Genomic DNA, 23,707 nt, shown 5'->3' with positions numbered 1-23,707 from the left:
CCAGACGTTCGGAGCCATGCATGCCTTCTGATAGTTACAGATGTATTAATTGTCCGTGCAGCTGTATCTGCAGCGTCCATGGAGGAGCGGATCTGGTTGTTGGAAATGGTCTGTCCCTCCTCAACCACTTGTTTTGCCCTATTTTGTAAGTCCTTGGGCAGATGTTCAATGAGATGTTGCATCTCGTCCCAGTGGGCTCTGTCATAGCGCGCAAGTAGTGCCTGGGAGTTCGCGATGCGCCACTGGTTTGCAGCTTGTGCTGCGACTCTTACCAGCTGCATCGAACTTGCGGCTTTCTTTATCTGGGGGTGGTGCATCTCCAGATGTGTGAGAGTTGGCCCTTTTCCTAGCTGCTCCTACAACGACAGAGTCTGGTGGCAGCTGTGTAGTGATGAAAACCGGGTCTGTAGGAGGCGCCTTATACTTTTTTTCCACCCTTGGTGTGATTGCCCTACTTTTGACCGGCTCCTTAAAGATGTCTTTTGCGTGCCGGAGCATACCAGGGAGCATAGGCAGGCTTTGGTATGAGCTGTGGGTAGAGGAGAGTGTGTTGAATAAAAAATCATCCTCGACCTGTTCTGAGTGGAGGCTTACGTTGTGAAATTGTGCTGCTCTAGCCACCACTTGAGAATACGCGGTGCTGTCTTCTGGTGGAGATGGCTTCGTAGGGTATGCCTCCGGACTGTTATCTGACACTGGGGCGTCGTATAGGTCCCATGCGTCCTGATCTTGGTCACCCTGGCTCATGGTGGTGTGAGCTGGGGAGTGTGATGGAGTTTGTGCTGGTGAGACGTTAATCACGGGCGGAGGAGAGGGTGGTGGGGTAACTCTTTTCACCACTTTTGGTTGTGGTGTCTGTTCAGTCTGGAACTCCAACCTTCTCTTTCTCCTAATGGGGGGAAGGGTGCTTATTTTTCCTGTCCCCTGCTGTATGAAGATACGCTTTTGCGTATGGTCCACATCAGTTGCTTGTAGCTCTTCCTCAAACCTATGCTTTTGCATTTGGGAGGTTAGCGAGTGCTCTTCTGTATAAGAGCCTGAAGCTGGGTCGCTTGCAGTTTGTTTCGGCATCGAAACCCTGTCTGCGTGTTTTTTCGGCTCCGAGGTGACTTTTTTCTTTTTCGGGGCCGAAACCTCTCGGCGTCGATCTGCTTCGGTGCCGCTGTCTCGGCGTCGAGCCGTGTCCACACCGGCATCTCGGTGTCGAGGCTTGTCTCCAGCACTTTCTCGGTCCCGAGAAGGCTGCGTGCCGGTGTCTCGACCGGAGTCGGACGACCTCGGCACTGTTTGGGCCTTTTTCGGTGCCGACGGTCGGTCACCGAATTTATGGGTGGAGCTATGGCCGGATGGCAGTGGCGTCCCCTGGGCCTTGTAAATGTTTCTCTGTGTGGTTTTCGACGTCTTACTCACGGTTTGTGTATCGTCGAATCCTTCGGAGTCTGAGTCTGGGATCGAGAAGGTACCTTCCTCTTCCTATTCCTCGAACTCCCGTTGGGCTGTCGGTGCGGACGCCATCTGAAGTCTTCTGGCTCGACGGTCTCGGAGTGTTTTTCGGGACCGGAACGCACGACAGGCCTCGCAGGTGTCTTCGCTGTGCTCAGGTGACAGGCACAGGTTGCAGACCAAGTGTTGGTCTGTGTAGGGGTATTTATTGTGGCATTTGGGGCAGAAACGGAACGGGGTCCGTTCCATCGGCGTTCTTCAGCACGCGGTCGGGCCGACCAGGCCCCGACGGGGGATCGAAAAACTACCCCGAAGGGCACCGGAGCTCTTCGATCTTCGATGCGGTGTGGAATCTAAGTACGCCGATCCCGAACGCAACAATACCGACGAAAATCTTCCGAAATTAGCTAATTTTCCGTTCCGAAACTCGGAGCGACAGGAACACGTCCGAACCCGATGGCGGAAAAAAAACAATCGAAGATGGAGTCGACGCCCATGCGCAATGGAGACAAAAGGAGGAGTCACTCGGTCCCGTGACTCGAAAGACTTCTTCGAACAAAAACAACTTGTAACACTCCGGCCCAACACCAGATGGCGAGCTATTGCAGAACATGCGTATCTACAGCGACAGATGCCATCGAACATTAAAATATCAAAATATGCCTCCAGAATCTTTTGCATCACCCTGGTGAAAGACTCAAAATTTGCTGAAGAATTAACAGTCTGAATTTCTTCAGCTTTATGAATTTGTTGCAGGAATGGAGGTCAAAGATAGATCTCAGATCACTGTCAGACCCGCCTTAAAAAAATCAGCAGTAGGTCTTAAAAAAAAGGTGATGCCTCCATTTGAGAGCTAGCCACCTGGTCAGCTGTAAAGCAATGAGCATCTGCTGTAACTGAAGAAAACAAATATGAATGCATTCTCAATTAAAAGAAAACATGGCAGAGTGAAATGGCTGAAAACGCCGAGTAGAACAGGCTCATAATGCCAACACATTCATTCTTATTCCCTTCCTGACCAGGAGGAAATCTTAAACCCTGCCTCCAACTGGTGAGCTGAAAGGAAAGAAGGATGAAGAAGTTACTGAGAATTTGTACTTTGGGAAGATGGCTTCCACTGAGCAGCCAATGGTTGACTGCCTCCTCGTCCTCTTAACAATGGAATCTAGAATCGCTGATGTCAAGGTTGCTGTTGATTGCCACAACTTTATCTCTGAAAGTAATGCCCCTAAAACTCTGTTCCCAATGTCTCCTCTTTTTCGTCATCCACCTATGTAGATGTGACAGACTTAGGGGGTCATTCTGACCCTGGCGGTAAAAACCGCCAGGGCCAACGACCGCGGGAGCACCGCCAACAGGCTGGCGGTGCTCTCATGGGCATTCTGACCGCGGCGGTACAGCCGCGGTCAGAAACGGAAAACCAGCGGTTTCCCGCTGCCCTGGGGAATCCTCCATGGCGGCGCAGCTCGCTGCGCCGCCATGGGGATTCCGACCCCCATACCGCCATCCTGTTCCTGGCGGTTTTGGCCGCTGGGAAGAGAATGGCGGTATGGGGTGTCGTGGGGCCCCTGGGGGCCCCTGCAGTGCCCATGCCAATGGCATGGGCACTGCAGGGGCCCCCGTAACAGGGCCCCACAAAGATTTTCAGTGTCTGCCATGCAGACACTGAAAATCGCGACGGGTGCAACTGCACCCGTCGCACCCCTTCCACTCCGCCGGCTCCATTCGGAGCCGGCATCCTCATGGAAGGGTGTTTCCCGCTGGGCTGGCGGGCGGCCTTCTGGCGGTCGCCCGCCAGCCCAGCGGGAAACCCAGAATACCCGCGGCGGTCATTTGACCGCGCAGCGGTATTCTGGCGGGCCCCACCAGGCCGGCGGCTACTGCCGCCGGCCAGGGTCAGAATGAGGCCCTTAGTCTTGATCCACTTCATCACCACATCAGCCTGCGCAGCAAAGAGTGACTTCTCAAAAAACAGCAGGTTGCACCTCTGGCTTCATCCTCATTCAAATGCAAACGGGAGTACCATTTACACACCAATCCCATGTAAAAGTTTCTTCTGCAAATTCGGCACCTTTGGTCCAGATTGGATGGTTCAGCATAAACTGACCTTCCAAAAGATCTTCCTGTGCATGATACTTGTCCTAAAAAGCTGAAAAATTTACATATTTTCTTTTAGAAGTTGATATCACAACTGAATCCAATATAACTATTATCTATGGAGACAAGAAATCCTGAATTCTGCAAGGGAAATTAGATCATCTGGAGATGAGGACTTAAGACGTCTCTAACATTTGATTGGAGACAGTAGTACAAGGCCTGCCCACTCTAACTCAAAAGGATAATTCAGTGCTGTATGAACAGTAGAATAGGTAGTGTGGAGCACATGCAACAGGAAATCCTCTGCTCTAGTGGGTAAGTGTGAAAACAGCTTGTTCCGGTGTCCTGGAATGACTTTCCTAGGAGTCTCCTTCCTATCTTCCATATGATCTGTGCCAATGGTGTCTTTTGGCTTCATTGTTAGTGTAGTGATGACATGGTATTAACAAGTTACTTACCTTCAGTAAAGATTTATCTGGTAGAGACATATTCTAGTTGCAGATTCCTTACCTTACGATTTCCACCCGGCATCAGACTGGATCCGGAGATTTTTCTTCAAGCAGTACCCTTGCACGCCGTAAGTGGCGTCAGTCAACTCCGCGTGCGTCGTGATGACGTTGCAGATAGGTGCCACCTGGCGAGCAGATCTCAGTTTCTTTTCACAACTTTCCACGCCAGTAGCGCGTAGCCATGAAGAACACTGAGAATGGTGCACCAGAACTAGGGCCCTGAAAAGGGAATCAGTTTGCAGTGAGGGGAGGATGGGTGGGTCTGTAATAAATCTGCAACTAGAATATGTCTCTACCAGAAAAATCTTTACCAAAGGTAAGTAACTTGTTCATCTGATAGAGAATTTTTGTTGCAGATTCCTTGCCTTAGAATAGAGACCCAAGCAATACCATCCTCAGAGGTGGACTAGGAACCTAGATAATTCTAGAAAGCCCTGCAGGACCGAACGGCCAAATAGCCGTCTCTACGGACCTGACTGTCCAGGCAGTAATGCTTTGTGAATGTGTGCAGAGATGCCCATGTTGCTGCCACGTAGATGTCCAGGAAAGGTACTCCGTGTGGCATCAGTTGTTCTGGTGGAGTGAGCACCAAGCCCTCAGGGGGTTGCTTCTTTACCAAAGCGTATCACATTTTGATACAAAGCACTACCCATCATGAGATGGCATGCTTCTGCACCGCCCACCTCTTCCTAGCAACCACATAGCCTACAAAGAGTTGATCATCCACCCAGAAATCTTTGGTATGATTGAGGTGGGAAGCCAACGGTCTTTTTGGATTCAGACTGTTAAGTGTCTCCTCTTCATGAGAGGGATATCGGGGTGCGTAAAAGTAGGCAAAGTGATGGACTGGCTTACATGAAAATGCATAACATTAGGAAGGAAGGAGGCCCTGGTACAAAGCACCACTTTGTCAGGTTGAACAAATAGATATAAATGGTGGCTTCGACAAAAGAGCTTGAAGCTCACCCACTCTGCGAGCAGAAGTGATGGCAATCAGGAAAGCAGTTTTAGTGTGAGGAGCCGCAAGGGACAATTATGGAGCGGCTCAAAAGGCGCACACAAGGTAGCTAAGGACCAGGTTCAAATCGCAGTGGGGCATAATGAACAGGGTAGGTGGGTACAAATCGGCGACTCCCTTAAGGAACCTCCCAACAATGGGAGACTTAAATAAAGAAGGTTGATCTGGAAATCTGAGAAAGGCCGAGATGGCAGATAAGTAGCCTTTAAGGGTGCCCAACACAGAGCCCTGCTGGGCAAGACAGAGAATGAATAGTAGACCCTCAGATAGAGGTGCAGAAAGGGGATCAACGGTTTTGTTGGTACACCGTGCCCCAAATTTATGCAAACGACAGGCATAAACCGATTTGCTGGAGGGACGCTTGGCTGCCAAGATAACATTACAGACTTCGGCAGAAGGTCAAAAGCTGTCAACTGCCGCCGATCAATCTCCACACAAGAAGGCGGAGACTGGACAGGTTCAGGTGGCAAACCGTCCCCTGCTGCTGTGACAAAAGATCTTCCCGAAGGGGCTGTCTGACTGGAGGATCCGGGGCCATGCTCGGGATACCACACTCTTCGTGCCCAGTCCAGAGTCACCAGAATGACTTGGGCCCAGTCGTTCTTGTTCTTCTTTAGAACTCTAGGCAGAAGTGGTATTGGCGGGAAGGCGTAAAGGAGGCCCGAGTTCCACTCGAGACGAAAATCATCGCAAAGCAAGTGCTGTCTTGGAAACTCCAACACGCAAAACAGCTGTGTTCTTTGCGGAGGCAAACATCTAACTAAGGCTCTCCCCACTGGTAAAAGAGGCCTTGCGCCATCTCCGGATGGAGATGCTATTCGTGATTGACTATGCACCGACGGCTGAGTTCGTCTGCTCGGGCCTTCAGAGAGCCCACCAGATGTTAAACCACCAGGGGTATTCCTTGAAGTTCCAGCCATGTCCAGAGAGGCAGAGCCTCTTGACAAAGGGTCCAAGACCCCACTCCGCCCTGTCTTTTGCAGTACCACATGGCGGTGTTTTGTCCGTGAACACCTGCAACACCTTCCCTTTGAGAGAGGGAAGGAGTGCTTTCAATGCAAGCCTGATTGCTCAGAGCTCCAAAAGACTGATGAGCAGTCCGGACTCCGCCAGAGACCTCTGATCTCCACCTCTCATGTAGCCGCCCCATCCTAGGAGTGACACATCTATCACTCCAGTGAGATCTGGCTGGGGAAAGAAGAGGGATCTGCCATTGAACCAATCCTTACTCGAAAGCCACCACTGCAGATCTTGCAAAGTTCCCTCCGAGATCTGGACCATGTCAGAGAGATTCCCTCGATTCCCTCGATGCTGCGCCCACTGAAACTTGAGGTCCAACTGCAGAGCCTGCCTATGCCATCTGGCATGTGTCACTAACAGGATGCAGGAGGCCAGGAGGCCCAGCAACCTCAGAGTCATTCTTACCAAAACCCAGGATAGAGGCTAAAAATCTGTATCACAGCCCAAATATCTTGGACTCACTATTCGGGAGGATAAGCCCGAAACTGCTCAGATGAAGGGGAGTGACTGAGAGGGAGGCATGCGTTACCTCAGAATGTTTATAGTGAACCCCATTGAATGCAGAAGGTTTGCTATTTTCTGAAGGTGGGAGACGACAGTCTGGGGAGTGCTCGCCTTTAATAGCCAGTCATCGAGGTAAGGGAAGACTGAAACCCCTAACCTGTGCAGATGAGCTGCGACCACTGCCATCACTTTCATGAACACAGAGGGGCACTAGTAAGGACGAAGGGGAGCATGGTAAATTGAAAGTGCTTATGACCTATCACGAATCGCAAGCAATGTCTGTGGGCAGGCAGGATGAGTATGTGGAAGTAGGTGTCCTGCAAGTCCAACACTACCATCCAGTCTCCAGGTTACAAGCCAGACAGGACTTGAGCCAGGGCGAGCATTTTGAAGAGATTGAGGGCCCAGAGGCTGAGGATAGGACGAAGGCCCTTTTCCTTCTTGGACACCAGAAATTAGCGGGAATAACAACCACGACCTACTTCTGGCGCAGGGACCCTTCTCTATGCCTTCCTTGGCCAAGAGAGCTGCGACTTTCTTGTGGAGAAGTGCCAAATGATCGTCCGCTAAGCAGTAGTAAGACAGTGGCATGGGCGGAGGTGTAGTCTCAAAGGGGAGGGACTATTTGTAAAACCCACCCGTCCGTCGTGATGGATTCCCAGTGGGGCAGGTGATGGCGTATCCTACCTCCAACTGGCCTGGGATGTTGCAACTTACTAGGCGGGTTTGGAGGCTGCAGCAGGGGGCAGTGGTTGATTGGGCAGACCTCTGGCTTCCTGACTCACGAGCCAGTGGGATTCCACATTTGCGACCACGCAGAGGCTGTGCAGCATGCGTGGCTCGGTGGCTGGCAGGGACAGGGTGTGGGAGAGAGCTCCTTCCGGGAGCACAAAAGGGGCAAAAAGCGGACTGTGAGGGGCGAGGGGCTGTTGTGAGGCCAAGGGACTGAGCCGTAGCCCGGGACTCCTTGAAACGCTCGAGAATGAGTCCGCTTTGTCTCGGAAGAGGCAGGTGCCATTGACGGACAAGTCCATGTGAGATTATTGGACATCCCCCAAAAAATCAGATATCCTCAACCAGGCATGGCGCCGTAACGCCATTGTAAACATTACGATCTGCCCAGAGAGTTGGTTGTGTGCAGCCCACAACGTATTGTGAACTTGGCCGTATCCTTCCCATCTGCAACAGCTTGGGAGATGATGGCCTGGACCTCATCCAGGACCTGCAGCAATACCTACGCGACCATATCCCATAAGAAATGGGTATAGCAGCTCAAGAGGCATGCGGTGCTCATGGACCACAATGCCACACTGGAGGAAGAAAACACCTTCTTCCCAAGAAGCTGATCCAGTCTTTTTGATTCCCAATCCGGATCGGCGGATGGGAATGCACCAGATAAGGAAGAAGCCTGGATGACATGGCTCTCAGGTTTAGGGTGCCAAAGGATGAGGCACATGGCCTCATAAAACTCTCAACTGAGCAGGGGTGGCTCCAGCTCCCAGAGACTCTGGGGGGAGTCGCAGAGCTGACCCAGAAGTAGGCTCCATGCGTTGCATCAGCTGAGCCATGGGGCAAAGTCGAAGAACGTTTGGCCTTTTTCAACTTTTTTTTGTGGCCCAACGACTTAGAGTGGTGTTGACTCCGCGAGCGGTCTTGTGACCTTTCTGTTGAACGAGACCAGGTGCAATGTAGAGTTGAGGACCAGGCTGCCATGAGCTTCAGGGACCGCTCCCTCAAAGCCTTCATGGTGTGGCACTTGGAGCACGACTTTGGGTCGTGGTCACACTCCAGGCACCACAAGCGCACGAGGTGCAGATCAGTCACCGATATCATTCGGTGACAGGAGTCACACGGCTTAAAACAGGTCTTCCATGACATCCTCAATGCACCAAAAAGTGAAACATATCAACAAAACGGTCAAAGTTTGTCAAAAAATGACTAAGGATAGTTCTCTCCGGATCTGTGCATAGGCTGGCACGGAAAGGAAAGAACTGACAACAGCGCGCTGGGGTGGCACCTATATACAACCGAAAAGTCTTCACAGCGACCACAACGCCAACGATGCACGTGGAGTTGACTGGCGCGACCTGACGGCGTGCAAGAGTACTGCTCGAAGACAAATCTCCAGATCCAGTCCGATGCCTGTGGGAAATTCTAAGATAAGGAATTTGCAACTAAAAATCTCTATGAGATTTTCAAGTCATGCCCCCAAAGAGATCCTCAACACTCAGCACTGACTTGATCTGGAATTAGTTGGCAATGAAACGATCAGTTGAGAGACCCCACGTACTTAATATTACACTTAGCACCTTTATTTTCGTAGTTGGAGGCTTGTCTAAAACCCCCTACAAGTTCTTTGTCTTAGAGACAGAGAGCTGGAACAGGATGAAGGTAATGCTGACTTTCTTACTACATTAATTATGAACATTTCTTAAATCAAAAGAGGTGTGACTACAGAAAAAAAAAAACAGAAAAAGAGCAGCTTTTATCAAAATGCGCACATGAAAGAGGTCAACAAATTCCACGGGCTATAGTTACATGAGCATTAAAACAGAAATGAGAATGTTAGCTGGAGTGAGGAATTCAGCTGCTGCAGTGTTAGGAATGCGCCTGTTTGTGAGCATTCAGAGCTTTGTTACAAAAAAAAAAAAAGATAATTGATAAATATTTTCTTTTTTTTTCTTGAGCAGATATTTTAGTGTGTTTAAGAAGTAGTACTTATCTCGCTTGACCCCAGCCTATTGCTCTACAACTGCGAGCCAACAAATATATTTTCAATAGTTTAAACAAATACAGTTTTACATGGATTTGCAGTTTTTATGGAAGCTAGTTTGTCTTTAGCAAAACATACACTGGAGATAAGGTTGTTCAAGAACACAAAACAGATACGTGAAGAAGAGTAAAACGTCAAATTCCAATACTTGTACCCAAAGTAATCCTGCAATAGATTTTTTTCAAACATACTTATCTAGCATGTAGTACAATAGGCAGAAATAGCCGAAGAAACAGCATGGTCTATAACAAGTTTGATGACAAAATAAATGTAATGCTTGTCACCTGTGAGGGTATCCAGACGCGGAGTAGGTGAGTGTAAGAGTGCAGTGATGCTGGACCTGAATACAGGCAGTCTCAATGGTACCACAAGAAGACTAGTTGAATAGGCCCTGATGTCTTGGGGACGGCGTTCCAGAATTTGGCGGCGTGGCAGGAGAATAACTGGCCTCCGGTTCTGCGGATGCAGTGTGTGTGTGTGTGTGTGGGTGTGTGTGTGGGTGTGAGAGAGAGAGAGAGTAAGACTGAGTAAAGTTGTCTGCTGGGTTTGTGGAAGTGAAGCTGGTGATTGCGGTATGCAGGTCCCGTGTTGTGTAGTGACATGAATGCATGTGTGAGAAGTTTGAACTGGCAGCGCTTCTGGATGGGGAGCCAGTTAAACTCTGTAAGGAGTGGTGTGTGATGGTGTGGGTTCGGCGCAGTAGGCGAGGGATAGTCTGGTGGAGGCGTATTTTTGGATGGTTTGAAGTCTGAGGTTGATAGGTTGGGATGCTGGCATAGAGTGAGTTGCCATAGTCCAATCTGCTTGTGATTAAGGCCTGTGTGATGGCAGGCCTGGTGTTCAGTGGGAGTCACTTGAAAATATTACGTAACATGCAGAGGATGTGAAAGCATGAGGAGATGATAGTGTTGATCTGGAACTTCATGGTGAGGTTTGTGTCCAAGATGAGGCCTAGGTTTATAGAGTGGTCCATGGGGGTGGGTCCAAGATCAGCAGGCTACCAGGTAGAGTCCCAAAGTGAGCTCTGATTCTCTAAGATCTGTACCTCAATTTTTCCGGTGTTGAACTTAAGGCAGTTTCAATCATCCAAATAGGCATGCTGGTCATGCGTTGTTGAAGTTTGTCATAGTTGTGCCAGTGTTGTCTAAGAGGAAGAAAAAATGAGCTGGGTGTCGTTGACGTAGGAGATAATGTTGATTCTGTGGGATCCGATGATGTTTGCCAGAGGAGTCAAGTATATGTTGAAAAGTGTGGGGCTGAGTGATGAAGTGTGGGGCTGAGTGATGAAGTGTCGGGCTGAGTTGCTTACTTTCTGTAATACTTTTTCTGGTGGATCCGCTAACTAACCACAGATTGCTTGCTTACATTCAGAATATCCCCAGGTCTCAAAATGGATGCTGAAGATATAGACTACGTAGCTCTCATGTGCTTTTAGGAGGCACTGTGCAGCTCTGTGTCAACTCTGATCCACCCCAGAGGGGATGAATGGAGATGCACGAAAGCTGGACCCTTGCACTCTGTCAGCTTCTTTCTTGACTCGGTCTGGTCCTCTGTTTCGGAGCCCAATAATAACCACAGCGTTACCAGTGTGCAGATTCCTAGATTGGGTCCTTTTTTTAGATTGGAAATGATACCATTGCAGAGAACAGGAACATAGAAGGATAGTGAGAAACCTGTGGTTAGATAAGGTATTCACCACAAAAAGCATTACTGAAGGTAATCAACTTATCCTTCTGGTGGATAATTCTAAACGCAGATTCCTCACCTTCAAAGTAGATACCAGAACGGTGTTTGGGAATATGGTCAATTAGACGCACCTGAGCCGCGCGCCGCACCTACATGCAGTAATCCCACAGAATCCTGCCTAATCTGGTGGGTCCTCTGATAACCCACCTCACCGTGAAGGCATCCGAAATGAAGAAGCAATAGAAAATAGTGCTGTAACCGAGAGGGAAAGCCGGTATCCATCAAGAAACTCCGAAATAAGACTGAGCCGCCTGACTCTTAGATGGCATAGCCTGGTCTCTGAAGAACAGACTTTGATCCTGAGGGCCGCGGACTGCCGGAGAGCACCCAGAAGCGGAGCGCTGAGAGGCCAGAGAGCGTCCCTGAAGGAGGTACGATCTGGAGGGAAAGCCAGAATAGCGGCGCACAACAAAAGCCGTAAAGGCTGAGTGACGTGGCTGCGTGTGTCCAAGATGGCGCAGACCGGTCTCCGAGGGGCCGGCCTTGATTCCAAGGACCGTAGGCGGCAACCTGCAGAGCCGGGACCCAGAGGAGCAATATACAACACCGCCGGAGGACCAGGAGGTAAATAGCTGGGGGCTGAGGGCCGGGAAAGTCCCGGACAGAGGACAGGCCTGGGGGGGGAAGAGCCAAACCAGCGGTGAGCAAAAAAACAAAAACAAACAAAGAGACCACCAAGGCAACCAGGACCCCCCTTTTTATTCTCTCCCCTCCAGAAGGCAGGAACCCATAAAATGGGGTAGAGGAGAGAGGATCTCCGACACGGGAACAACATAAAGCACTAGACCCATGAGACCCAGAACAGCCTGTTAGAAAGATAGCGATAGACACTTGGTCAATTAGCGGGGAAATCCCTCCCCCACACCCACACAGCGGTCGGAACCTCCTGGACCCTGTTTAAACAGTTACCAAAAGAATGGGACACTAAATACCCAATAAGCTGTGCCCGTACAAGGTGTTAGGTGGAGAGACTAATATGGTAAGATGAGAAGAAAAAGTAGCAAGGTGAAGGGAGACAACAACACTACGAAAACAATCCCAATACAGAACCCATGTCTTCCAAACAAACACAAAAGAGTTGTAGAAAGATGGGAAAGGATGAACTCTAGTGGGGGGCACAATCGAATAAAATAGTGCAATACACAATCCCCGGCCAGGGAGCAGTTGATCGAAGGGCGGAGGACCAACACAGTGCGGAGGAAAGATCACAAACCCAAGATACTCAGGAAATCCTGGAATCTGTACAAGGCACCAGGGTAGCCCTTCAAAGTAAAATGGACACGAAGGCCATGCACATCAAACACTTGCGATTTGACCTCTGCAAGGTGGCGGAGAGGGTCACGTCAACCGAAGGAGAAGTAGTTGAACTTAAAAATAAAGTCTGAACACTTCAAACTACTGTGGAAACGCTTCAGTCCATAGCGACCTGAATGGAAATCCAAGTGGAAGATGCGGAGGGCCGATTCCGCAGTAACAACCCACGCTTCCTAGGGTTTCCCAGAGAGGGCAGAAGGCCCCTCAACCAAGCTGTTCCTAGAGCAATGGATACCGAAAGCACTGAGCCCAATCCGACTGTCGCATTTTTTCCTCAATTGAATGAGAGCACAGAACTCTGGCCCCCGCCCCAAGCCGGGGGCTCCCCCTCAATCAATTGTGGCCCGAATGTTCAATCATAGGGACAGAGATACTCCAGCATATCAGAAGACATGGCCTCCTTAGTTTCCTTGGAGTTTAATGTAGGTAACGGACCATGATATTCGATATAGCTTGATCTTTCCAGCTAAGCTTAGAGTGCAACATGCAACAAAAGTACTGTTCTTTGAGACCCCTTGCGACACAATGGACTGGATGGACTCTATGGGGCTGAAACAGGTTCTACCCGATCGGGACCAGAAAGGCAGACAAAAGAAAGATCAGCGACGCGCAGATGACCGCAGAGCACTCCCATCACACTCAGACTTAGATCTAGGTGACAGACCTACAGGGAGAATAATGGTATCGGAAGACAGTACTTTGAGAGCGGAGCCCAATCCCCTAGAAACAAGAAATGCTTTCTCGCTGCTCAAATTGACACAAGAAACGCAAGGAGAAGAGAAGGGTCGACAACCTGACAGTCACGGCTGATGATGGGAGAATATAGGGCAGAACTCTGGCACAAACTGAATGACATGAAGAGCCGATATGAAGGTACTAAAAATTAGATTGCTCCTGAAGACAAATTCTAACAATGACTTAACTAGACAGGCTTCAGTTAATATAGCACATTACACTAGGGGCCTGGCTCATGTATAGCGACAATCCTCTGTTGGGGGGCTGGCGCCAGGTGTGGGCTCAGGCACACTGGTCACATTATTTATATAGCAGCTATATAATATGCATTACTTTGATTTAAGGGGAAGGGACTAAACAAGTGGGGCTAGACTCGCAGCTCTCCTGCTCCTAGTTGAGCTGGGAGGGATGGGTAGCCATTCTCTGCACGAGGGGGTAATAAGGATTTCTGAGGGGTTTTTAGTTAGCGTAATGATTACAGTGCTTATGTTCTTGAAGTTGGGATGTTACTGGGGGAGGGAAAGAAATACCATGCTGAAATATCAAGTGCTAGAACCTCACCAAACGTTGTTTATCGTATTACCATGACAAATGACAGGGCCAAAGAATGATTACAAAATTATGACCTGGAATGTTCGTGGGCTAAATAATTATGTCAAACGTAACAGAATTTATGCCTATCTGAAGCGGTATGGGGTATCGACTGCTTTACTGTAAGAAACACATTTTTTTGGGGGGCTGTATAAGATACCTACGAAGACGTTGGAGGGGCCAGCTATACGCCACCTCCTAGTCTGGATACGCACAGGGAACTCTGATATGGGTTGCCCCAACAGTCCCCTTTAAACTCACCAGAACCTACATGGATGAGGAAGGCAGATATATAATGATTGAAGGCATGCTTGTTGCCCAGCCTCTAAGTTTAGTGAATATATATGCTCCAAATGTCGAAGACAGAGAATTTCTGAGGGTGATGCTGGGGAAACTACACCTGTCCCCAGACGCAGAGATCCTAATGGCAGGGGATTTTAACTGTGTTTTGAATGCCGAGTTAGACAGAACTCCACGCCTCCAAGGTACTAAGCCCTGAGAATGTTATGGGATAGTCTAGGCCTCAGACATCTGGAGAAGCCAGAATCCGACTACCCAAGCCTACTCCTGTTCCACGGCATCCGACGCATTCAGTTGTTTGGACTATGTATTCATACAGGCATCAGAAGCCCAATATATTTCTGGAGTCTAATATCTGGGGATATACCACTCACCATTGCTCGTCACATTCTCGCTTCATGCCCGCAAATCCCCATCCACCCCCTTCCCCTCAGAAACCATTGTGGCAATTGAATGCTCCATCGCTTAAGGACCCTTCTTTAGAGACCAGATTGAACAGGGTCTGACACGGTATTGTAAACACAATTGGGGATCTACAAATAAGAGGGCCCTGGAATGGGACCCAATGAAAGTAGTAGTGAGGGGAGCCTGCATATCGGCAGAGTCACACTCTGAAAAAAGAACTGTCCCTACAAGAAATTAAACTAGCCAGCTCTGAAAATCCCCTACTGAAGGGGAGCAAAGAGAAAACGGAGTGGAATGCCCAGCGATAGAAAGTAGGAGAGCTATGGGATCGGCTAGATAGACACAATCGGTCAGTTGGTCGCAGGCAGTGGTACCTGGAGGGGGATAAATCAGGGCGCCTACTGGCACACCTCATACAAACAGAACACCAACTCAAACCAATCCTCGAGATACAAGACAGACACGGAACTCTAGTACACACACAGCAGGCTATTAATGAGGTATTTGCAACACACTTAAAGAGGGTCTACCCAGAAGACCAGGGAATGGTAGCGAATCAATGGATAAGCTCATATTTGCAAACAATTACGCTCCCGAGTTTGACCCCAAAGGCTTGTGCGACCCTGGAGACTCCGATCAATCGATTGCAACTCCTGGAAGCAATTCGGGCTTTACAACCGGCACAGTCTCCTGGACCCGACGGCCTCCCAGACTAATTTTATCACCACTTCTCTGAAACCGTGGTAGATAAACTGCTAGAAGTCTATAATGAGGCTTTGGGGAGGGAGGACCTACCGGGATCCATGAAAGAAGCTCTCATAGCGGTGATCCCAAAACTGGATAAAGACCCAACCGAACCGGGTTCCTACAGACCCATTTCAATGCTTAATGTAGACCTTAAGATGCTTAGACACATATTGGTGACACGGTTGCTACCTTTTCTCCCACAGTTAATATATGAAGACCAATCAGGGTTCATACCACATAGGAATACTTTACGCAATATTCGCCGACTGGCCCATGTGTTTCATTCTCTGAAAGGGAAGGAAGAGGATTATGCCCTGGCCTTCTAGAATATACAACAGGCATTCAATAACATTCGTTGGAGTTATATCTGGGGGTGCTGGATATGATGGGCCTGGGTCCACAATACGTTAAGTAATTAAAACCACTATATATATCCCAAAGGCCAGGGTACGTACAGGCCACACAGTCTCGGAAGCAACAGAACGCCAGTGTGGTACCCGAAATGGCTGCCCTTTGTCGCCTTTGATATTTGCTCTAGCTGTGGAGCCACTGACATGTAGACTCCAGAAGCTTAGAGGCTGGGGGGAAACGGGTGGGGTACTGGAACACATCGTCTTCCTTTATGCAGACGTCGCATTGCTTTATTTGCAGAAGCCAACGGAATCAGTCCCGAGAATGTTGGCTGAGCTTGTGGCATTCGCAAAGGCTTCTGGACTCAGTGAATAGAGTGAAATCTTTCCCCTTTTTTGGGAGGACTGATCGACACCCCGATAGAGCAGCTCCCGCAGGTACACTTACCTTGGGTAACAAATGGGATACATTACCTGTGAATTTATATAACTCTAGATGAGGCCTCAAACTACGAAAAGAATATGGGTAGAGTAATCGATGGGTTAAGGAGACCCATCCAGTTTTGGAACACTCTGAAACTGTCCATGATGGGCAAGATTGCCCTTATGAAGATAGTGGTACTGCTGAGATGTCTTTACATTATGTAGGGCACTTTTTACGAGATACTGCAGAGCACTTTCCGTGAATTGGATTCCCTCCTAGTAGAACTACTTTGGAACAGGCAGAGGAGTATGGTGAGTCTTGACACACTGCGGAGGGAGGGGAAACGAGGGGGACTTGAACTACCAGACCTAGAATTATACTATTTAGCAGCACAATTGCAACATGCAGTGAGGTGGTTGGACCCCGACCCTAGTTGGGAACGATCCATCTTAAAGACTACGGAGACTATGCAGCCACTCGGGATGTTACTGATGGGAGGGAAGGCGCTGCCGGACACCTGCCCCCATTTGATACGCCTAATGCCAAAAATATGGAAGCTGACTTGTATCCAAATGGGCGATTAATATCCCTTCAAGATGCTACGGAAAATTTGGCGCTGAGTAGGGGACAGTTCCTTCAATATGCAAAACTAGCGGCCATGGCGCAACAGCTATGGCCAACATTCCCGGAAGCTCCAGACCCCACTCAGACGTTACATTGTATGTTGTCAATGACAGGAGGGCGTAAATTAGTGGCACACTTATATCGGGCATTAAGATCGGAGAGGCCGGTTAAACAGCTAAAAATAGAGGAGATGGTAAGTGAAGAACCGCTCACCCCCGATAATTAGTCCCAAACACATGAAGAAATCTGGAAAGTATCAGTATGTGCCAGATTCAAAGAAATACAATACAACATAATACATATGACCTATCTCTCACCCAGAAGGCTCCATGCAATCTACCCGACACGGGACTCTAGATGCCTGAAGTGCCTTGACTTAGAAGCTGACTTTCTACATATGATCTGGCTGTGCCAAAAGTTACGTACATATTGGAGGGCTGTGATAGATCAGATTAGAGACACCACTGGGTGGGATATTTCTCTATCAACGGCTGTATCCTGGGATTATTGCCTCGAGATCGTAAGCGGCGGCTTAGCAGGAGATTCACAGTCCTGGGCCTTACGGTAGCTAACAGACGAATTGCAATACATTGGATGAGCAATCAGACCCGACTAAGGAGAGCTGGCTGGGGGACTTGCGGGAGTGGGCAGGTATGGAAGAGGTGCATATGAGGCAAACAAGTAGGGATGCAAAACTACTGGAACTGCTGTTGGCATGGGGACAAACGATGTAGGAAATACAGCCTCCCAACTGACCCAAAGAGGTGGAAACGAATGAGAAATTTGCATTAGAATATAAACCCACAGACTAGCCTGAAAACTAAATTGATGACTCACTTAGGAGAGGAAAAAACAAACAAAAAAATCGGAACAGAAATGTAATGGGTGGAATATCTTTTTATTAACAAGAGTTCTGGCATGGTAGGGGTGGATATGAGGGAGGGGGTGGGGAATAGAGGGGGACGTTGGGGTTGAATTTCCTATATGTTCATGTTTTCTTCTAAAAATGCAATGATAATTCACAATGATAATTGACTAGTACTGCTGATAACTAGAACTACGTGAACGTTGTTGTTTCCGTGATGTATATTTGTCCAGAAATGTCAATAAACAGAAGTTTTTTTTGTTTTTTTTTTTAAGTAGATACCAGAACAGTTACCATCCAAAGTGGACAGTCGGTGGAATGCCTCAGAAGAAACAATCCTGCAGGACCGAACGAGCGAATTACCCTTCACAAAGGACCAAATTGTAATGGCTGTAGTGCTGTGTGAACATGTGCACTGACATCCAAATCAACAAATGTCAAGGATAGGCACTCCATATGCCACTGCAGTGGTAGCAGCCTTTGGCTGGTGGAATGAGCTCTCAGCCCTTCTGGAAGCTACTTTTTGGCCACTGCATAGCAGATCTTGATGCAGAAAACAATCCTTTTCAATACTGCTTTGCCTTTCTTTGCCCAACACTACTCCACAAAGAGCTGACCATTCAGCCAGTAGTCTTTGGTGTGATCAATGAAAAAGCGTAATGGCATTTTAGGATCCAGGCAATGAAGTTTCTCCTCCTCTCATGACATGTGACAATACAAAGAATATTGGAAGAATGATGGACTGTCCAATTTTAGCTAAAAAAGCTGCATGGCCCGCAATACCACATTGTCTGGGAAAAGGTGGTATAAGAAGGCTACTTCAAGAGGGCTAGGAGTTTGCTCACTCAACGAGCTGAAGTTCCCCGCAACCAGAGACACGCACACAGGAAATGTAGTGGACACCTGTGCATGCCTTTGAAAGGCAAGGCTGTTAGGAAAGTGAGGACCAAATTAAGATCAAGATTTGAGATTAAACAAATGAGTCAAATCTTTTAGAAAGCTCATCATAAAAGGTGATTTGAAGAATAGTTGGTCCAGCAAAAGTCAAAAAAAAAAAAACTGAAAGGGCAGACAAATAACCCTAACGGTGCCCACACTAAGTTTTTGCTGGGCCAAGGATAAAACAAACAATAAACATCTGAGAGTTAAGTCTGTTACAGTTCAGGATTTTAGGTGCTAAACTAGACTACAAACTTGTCCCAGCACCCAGCAGAAGCAGATTTTGTAGACAGGAGCAGCGCAGCAAGGATGACATCCACAACACATGAAGAAGATCAAACGGAGGCAAGTGCCATTACTCACTCATTATGCATGGAGGTGAAGATTGTGCAGGCTTGGTCCTGCAGGACCTGGCTCTGCCACTGTGACAGGAGATACTCATGCCCAGACGTTCTGGGTACTTCACTCTCCCTGCACAACCCCATAGCCACTCGGATAACATTCCTGATCATCTTCAAAACTCGAGGCAGGAGATGCAGCTGCAGAAACAGCACACAGGAGTCCCATTCGCTACTCTTTCCATAATGGGTTTCCAAGAGACAGCATTCTTGGAAACTACAGTGCATAAACGTTTGGAGGCAGAAATATCTAGCCAGTGTTTCCCGCACTGATGGGAGATACCCAGAGCCATCTCAGAGAGTAGCAGCAATCATGATCTGCTGGTCTGGAATGGTCTGTAGGGCAATAGGCAGTGCCAGACAGGCTGGTCTGACCAGTCACTGTTTTTGGGCTGTTCGTGGGCCAGTTTTATAGTCTGCTTGGTTGGCTTTTTCTGTTAATTTCCCTGATATTAGAACAAAACAATGCCTGCAGCAAGTTCAAATTCATGCAGTCTTCCATACCCTGCAAAACACTTATACAGTCTGTCTTTACAAATTCAATATTACTCCAATTTCCAAAAACGGGCCATTCATTATTTATCTAATTCACTAAAGGGGACACTTATTTTGGAGCCTGGGCCTATTTTCTTTCCCAGTCCTGGCAGGCACTGCTGACTGAGCTTGTCTGCGCTGGTGTTTAAAGATCCCACCAGGTAGTTCACGGCCAGGGAAATGCTCACACAATCAAGCCAACTTCAGAGGTGACATGCATCCAGGCAAAGGATCCATGTCCTCACCCAGCCCTCATTGTTATAGTACCACATGGCTAGTGGTGTGGTATGTGAGAACTTGAACCAATGTCCCTTTGTTGGACGGTAGGAAGGTTACAGTGCTAGAAGAATGGCCCGCAACTCCAAAAAGTTGATAAGGAGACAGGTTTCTGCAGGAGACTAGAGTCCTGTGAGACCTTCACATCCCAGCTGTGTCACCACCATCAGCTCAGAGTGGGCTGGGAGAGGAGTCTGATGCTGGTCCAACTGCAGCTGAGCCACCACTACAGGTCTTTTACAGTCCCTTCTGAAACCTGGATGGAATCAGATAGGTCCTCCTGCTTTTGGACCCATTGAGACTTCAGGGTTCCGCTGCACAGCCCACATAAGCCACCTGCAATAGTTGAAAAGCAGGATGCCAAGAGGTACACTTTCACAGAGACCTAGGACTGAGGCTGAAACATGAGGATCATCACCCAAATGTACAGATTGGTTGGAGTGGAGCGAAGGCCAAAAACTGCCCTGTATCCAGGATGATTCCAATGAAAGGAAGACTCTGAAAATGACTGGTCTGACTTTAGAATATTGATTGAGAACCTTAGGCTGTCAAGAGGCTCCTTGTTTTCTGGAGGTGGTCTACGTCTGATTGTGGAGAGCCTGCCTTCAACAGCCAATCATCAAGGTAGGCGAAAACTGGGATCTGTAACCTTCCAAATGATGCAACCAGCATGATCACTTTTATAAATACCCAAGGGCATAGGTGAGGCTGAGAAGAAACACATCAAATTGGAAATGCTTCTGCTCCACCTTGAACACAAGTAGCATACGTGAGACTGCAGAACGAATACATGAAAGCAGCCATCTTGCAGGTCTAAAGCCACCATCCAGTCGCCGGGATCCAGGGTAGGCAGACCATGAGCCAGTGTGAGCATCCTGAATTTGTCCTTCCCCAAGAAGGCATTCAGAGGGTAGGGATCTAAAATAGGATGAAGGCCTCAGTCCTCCTTTACCACGAGGAAATAGCAGTAGTAACATCCAGGCCCTAATTCCGGTGCTGAAACCCTTTTCATGCATTCTTTGGCCAAAAGAATCTGCACTTCTTGGACCAAGATAGGTGTTTCTTTGCAGGAAAGTCTAGTGTGGATGGAAGCTGCTGTGGTCGAAAAGAAATGGCAGGGCATAGCCCGTTGAACGTTATGAAGGACCAACCTGTTGGACATTATATTTTACTACAGATGAAGGTAATATCTGATCCTTCCTCCAACAGGGTGGTCTTGTGCCAATAAAGGCAAACTAAAGCGGTCTAGAGGCACATGCCAGAGGGGTGTGGGAGGTTTGCTGGCCATGACTGACTGGGTGTTGTATGCTTGACCCCCACCCTCAAAATGACTAGGGTGTTTATTGAGGAGGCGGTGGGCTTTGGTGGACAGTATGCCAACCCTCTGGAGAATCCTCAGATGGGGCAAAACTGTTGCAGATACTGTCTAGAAGGGCTAGAAAATGTACCATCGCCTGGATTCCTTAAAACGTTTCAACGTTGAACCAGTCTTCTCACCAAACAGGCAAGCCCATCCAATAGCATGTCCATTAAAAAGACTTGCATGTCTCCAAAGAGAAGTCCATGGCTCTCTTCCAAACATGCTGCCAAAGCTCAAGCAGTCAGCAGTGACTTCTGTTAGTATATTGTTCCATAGACTGCAGTACGTCCAAGACCTCAGTGGCATGTCTCATTACCACTGCAAAGGAGTCACACTCTTCCATTGGTGGTCCAGGGGGCAAACACAACCCAGTATCTAGCGAAGTGTCCAACCCCCTGGTCTCCTGCAAGTCTAGATATAAATTACCATCCTTGTGTTGGGAAAAATACTCCCTCCCTCATTACCACTGTGATTCCCAAAGGCAGGTTTTCTCAGATCAGAGACTTAACCAAGAGCTGGGAAAGTGCTACGAGGCAAAGGGATGATTCTGTCAAGTTAGAATGGAATGGGACTGGGTGTGTCAGTTCGGCGTAGAGGGGCAACCTCCAGGTTCAGATGAATTTGGCTCGGAGGCAGAGAAAACTATAGGAACAGAGTGGTCCTTTAATGCCAGTGGTGATGTTAATGTCCCAGGGACCGTAATGTGGTGTAACCAGAGGCACAGATGCCACCAAGGGAAGACCCGCTGTGGGTATCCCTACTGGAGGTCTTCCTCAGATTCTTGGAGTCTGAAAGCTCACCGTAGGGAGCCGGAAGGGGGGGCGAAAATTTGCAGCATGGCCCTTCTAAAGTCCTCAGTCTGTAGTGACTTTGCTGGGGACCGAAAGCAAGACCACCATGGTCAAGTGAGAAGATCTGAGCATCGAGCACAGACATCTTCTCAGCTTCTCAGGCTGAAAATGGCAGGACTGGGACAAATCCCACTTGGTCTTTCGATTCTGACGTATCAGAAGACTTAGACCTCAATGAAGACCTTTTGCGGCTATGTCCTCGTCCCCAAGAGCAGGAACCGATCCACACCCTCTACCTCGACAAGGAGCAGAACATCTGAGGATTCTTTCATTATTGGCAACATACAGCTTAACTTCACTTTCCCGGGTCACCTTTGGCTTCATAAGCGCGCACTCCTTGCAGGATTTGGAGTTGTGTGCCAGACGCAAACACCAGAGCCAGACCTCACGAGGATCTGACACAGACATCTGTTTACAACAGTTCCTGTACAACTTAAACCCTGTAGTTTTTGGTGGAGACATGGTTCTCTTGCACACTGGTTAAAACATAAGAATTGAGGAAAAAGTTGTCTGTGAGCTTCAGATCTTTGTATGCAAGCGCACAAAGAAAGGAGAACTTATGTCAGTGAGCAGGAGTGGACCTTAAATGTGGCTCAGTTTGTCACTTCTGGGGCAGGATGAAGTCAGCAAGGAGCCACATCACACCACCTACAGGCACACAGGAGCAATGCTGTTTAAATCTTTTAGAATCTGCTGTTGGGAGTATCCATCAGAAAGTTTATTTTGCTCAATTTCAAGTTATATCATTCTATACTTATCCCCGCACAGGGTGGTAGAAGAGCTTCAATGTGCAAATTTTCCCATACTGTTCTATGGGTTGCTGTGCGCAAATTCATTTGAGTTTATCTGTAGGTTTCTGGGTTCTTGCTGCAGCACTCTTTCACGGTCAATCTTCGTATGCATTACTCTATATGAAACAATAATCCATACCTTCAATTGGGAATGTGCTACTCACTTGGAGAGGCATTCCTCCCTCAGGGCTTGGATGACTATCCGGGTGATATTGATGGACATAACACAAAAAGGGAAATTCTGAATAAGAAAAAGAAGACAAAATTAAACTTCCTACTCAAAAAAAGAAAGAACAATCACTTCTAGAAAGACTACATAAAAAGGTCAGTGTAAGAAACAAAATACGTCCATGTAGTGTTACAACCTTGAACTTCTAACATAGGGAACATGGGCAGCAAACACAGTTTTACACAACACAGTCTTGTGTTGCTTGGCCTTCAACTTTCTAATTATGTGTTGGCCCAACACTTTTATAGCATGTCAGTTATTTGAAATGTCTCATAACAACAAAATAAGCCCTTAGGTTGATTAAAGCACACATACAAATACCTTCAGAGAGAAACAGAAGAAGCTAAATAAACAAATATGCCAAAAAATAAACTGAGTCAAAAAACATCTTACAGTGAATAAAGAAAAACTGTGACAAGTGGACAAGACAAAAATCTGTTACAATGTACACTTAAATATACAGGGAGTGCAGAATTATTAGGCAAGTTGTATTTTTGAGGATTAATTTTATTATTGAACAACAACCATGTTCTCAATGAACCCAAAAAACTCATTAATATCAAAACTGAATATTTTTGGAAGTAGTTTTTAGTTTGTTTTTAGTTTTAGCTATGTTAGGGGGATATCTGTGTGTGCAGGTGACTATCACTGTGCATAATTATTAGGCAACTTAACAAAAAAAAATATATACCCATTTCAATTATTTATCATTACCAGTGAAACCAATATAACATCTCAACATTCACAAATATATATTTCTGACATTCAAAAACAAAACAAAAACAAATCAGTGACCAATATAGCCACCTTTCTTTGCAAGGACACTCAAAAGCCTGCCATCCATGGATTCTGTCAGTGTTTTGA

The 23,707-nt window shown here is 47.7% G+C and overlaps 1 protein-coding gene across 2 annotated transcripts in view; it reads right to left on the bottom strand.

Moving 5' to 3' along the window:
* Positions 1-23,707, bottom strand: part of ELMOD3 (ELMO domain containing 3) — a 142,007-nt gene that overhangs the window by 14,775 nt on the left and 103,525 nt on the right. For both annotated transcript variants that reach the window (XM_069214246.1, XM_069214247.1), the window contains one exon: positions 22,779-22,855. In XM_069214246.1, the coding sequence (XP_069070347.1) occupies positions 22,779-22,855 (77 nt within the window). The remainder of the gene's footprint in view (positions 1-22,778; positions 22,856-23,707) is intronic.

This window comes from Pleurodeles waltl, chromosome 11 (assembly GCF_031143425.1).
Source record: "Pleurodeles waltl isolate 20211129_DDA chromosome 11, aPleWal1.hap1.20221129, whole genome shotgun sequence".
In the NCBI taxonomy this organism is placed as follows: Eukaryota; Metazoa; Chordata; class Amphibia; order Caudata; family Salamandridae; genus Pleurodeles; species Pleurodeles waltl.
The sequence above is the reverse complement of the archived record's forward strand: the minus strand, read 5'-3'. Positions and strand labels throughout refer to the sequence as shown.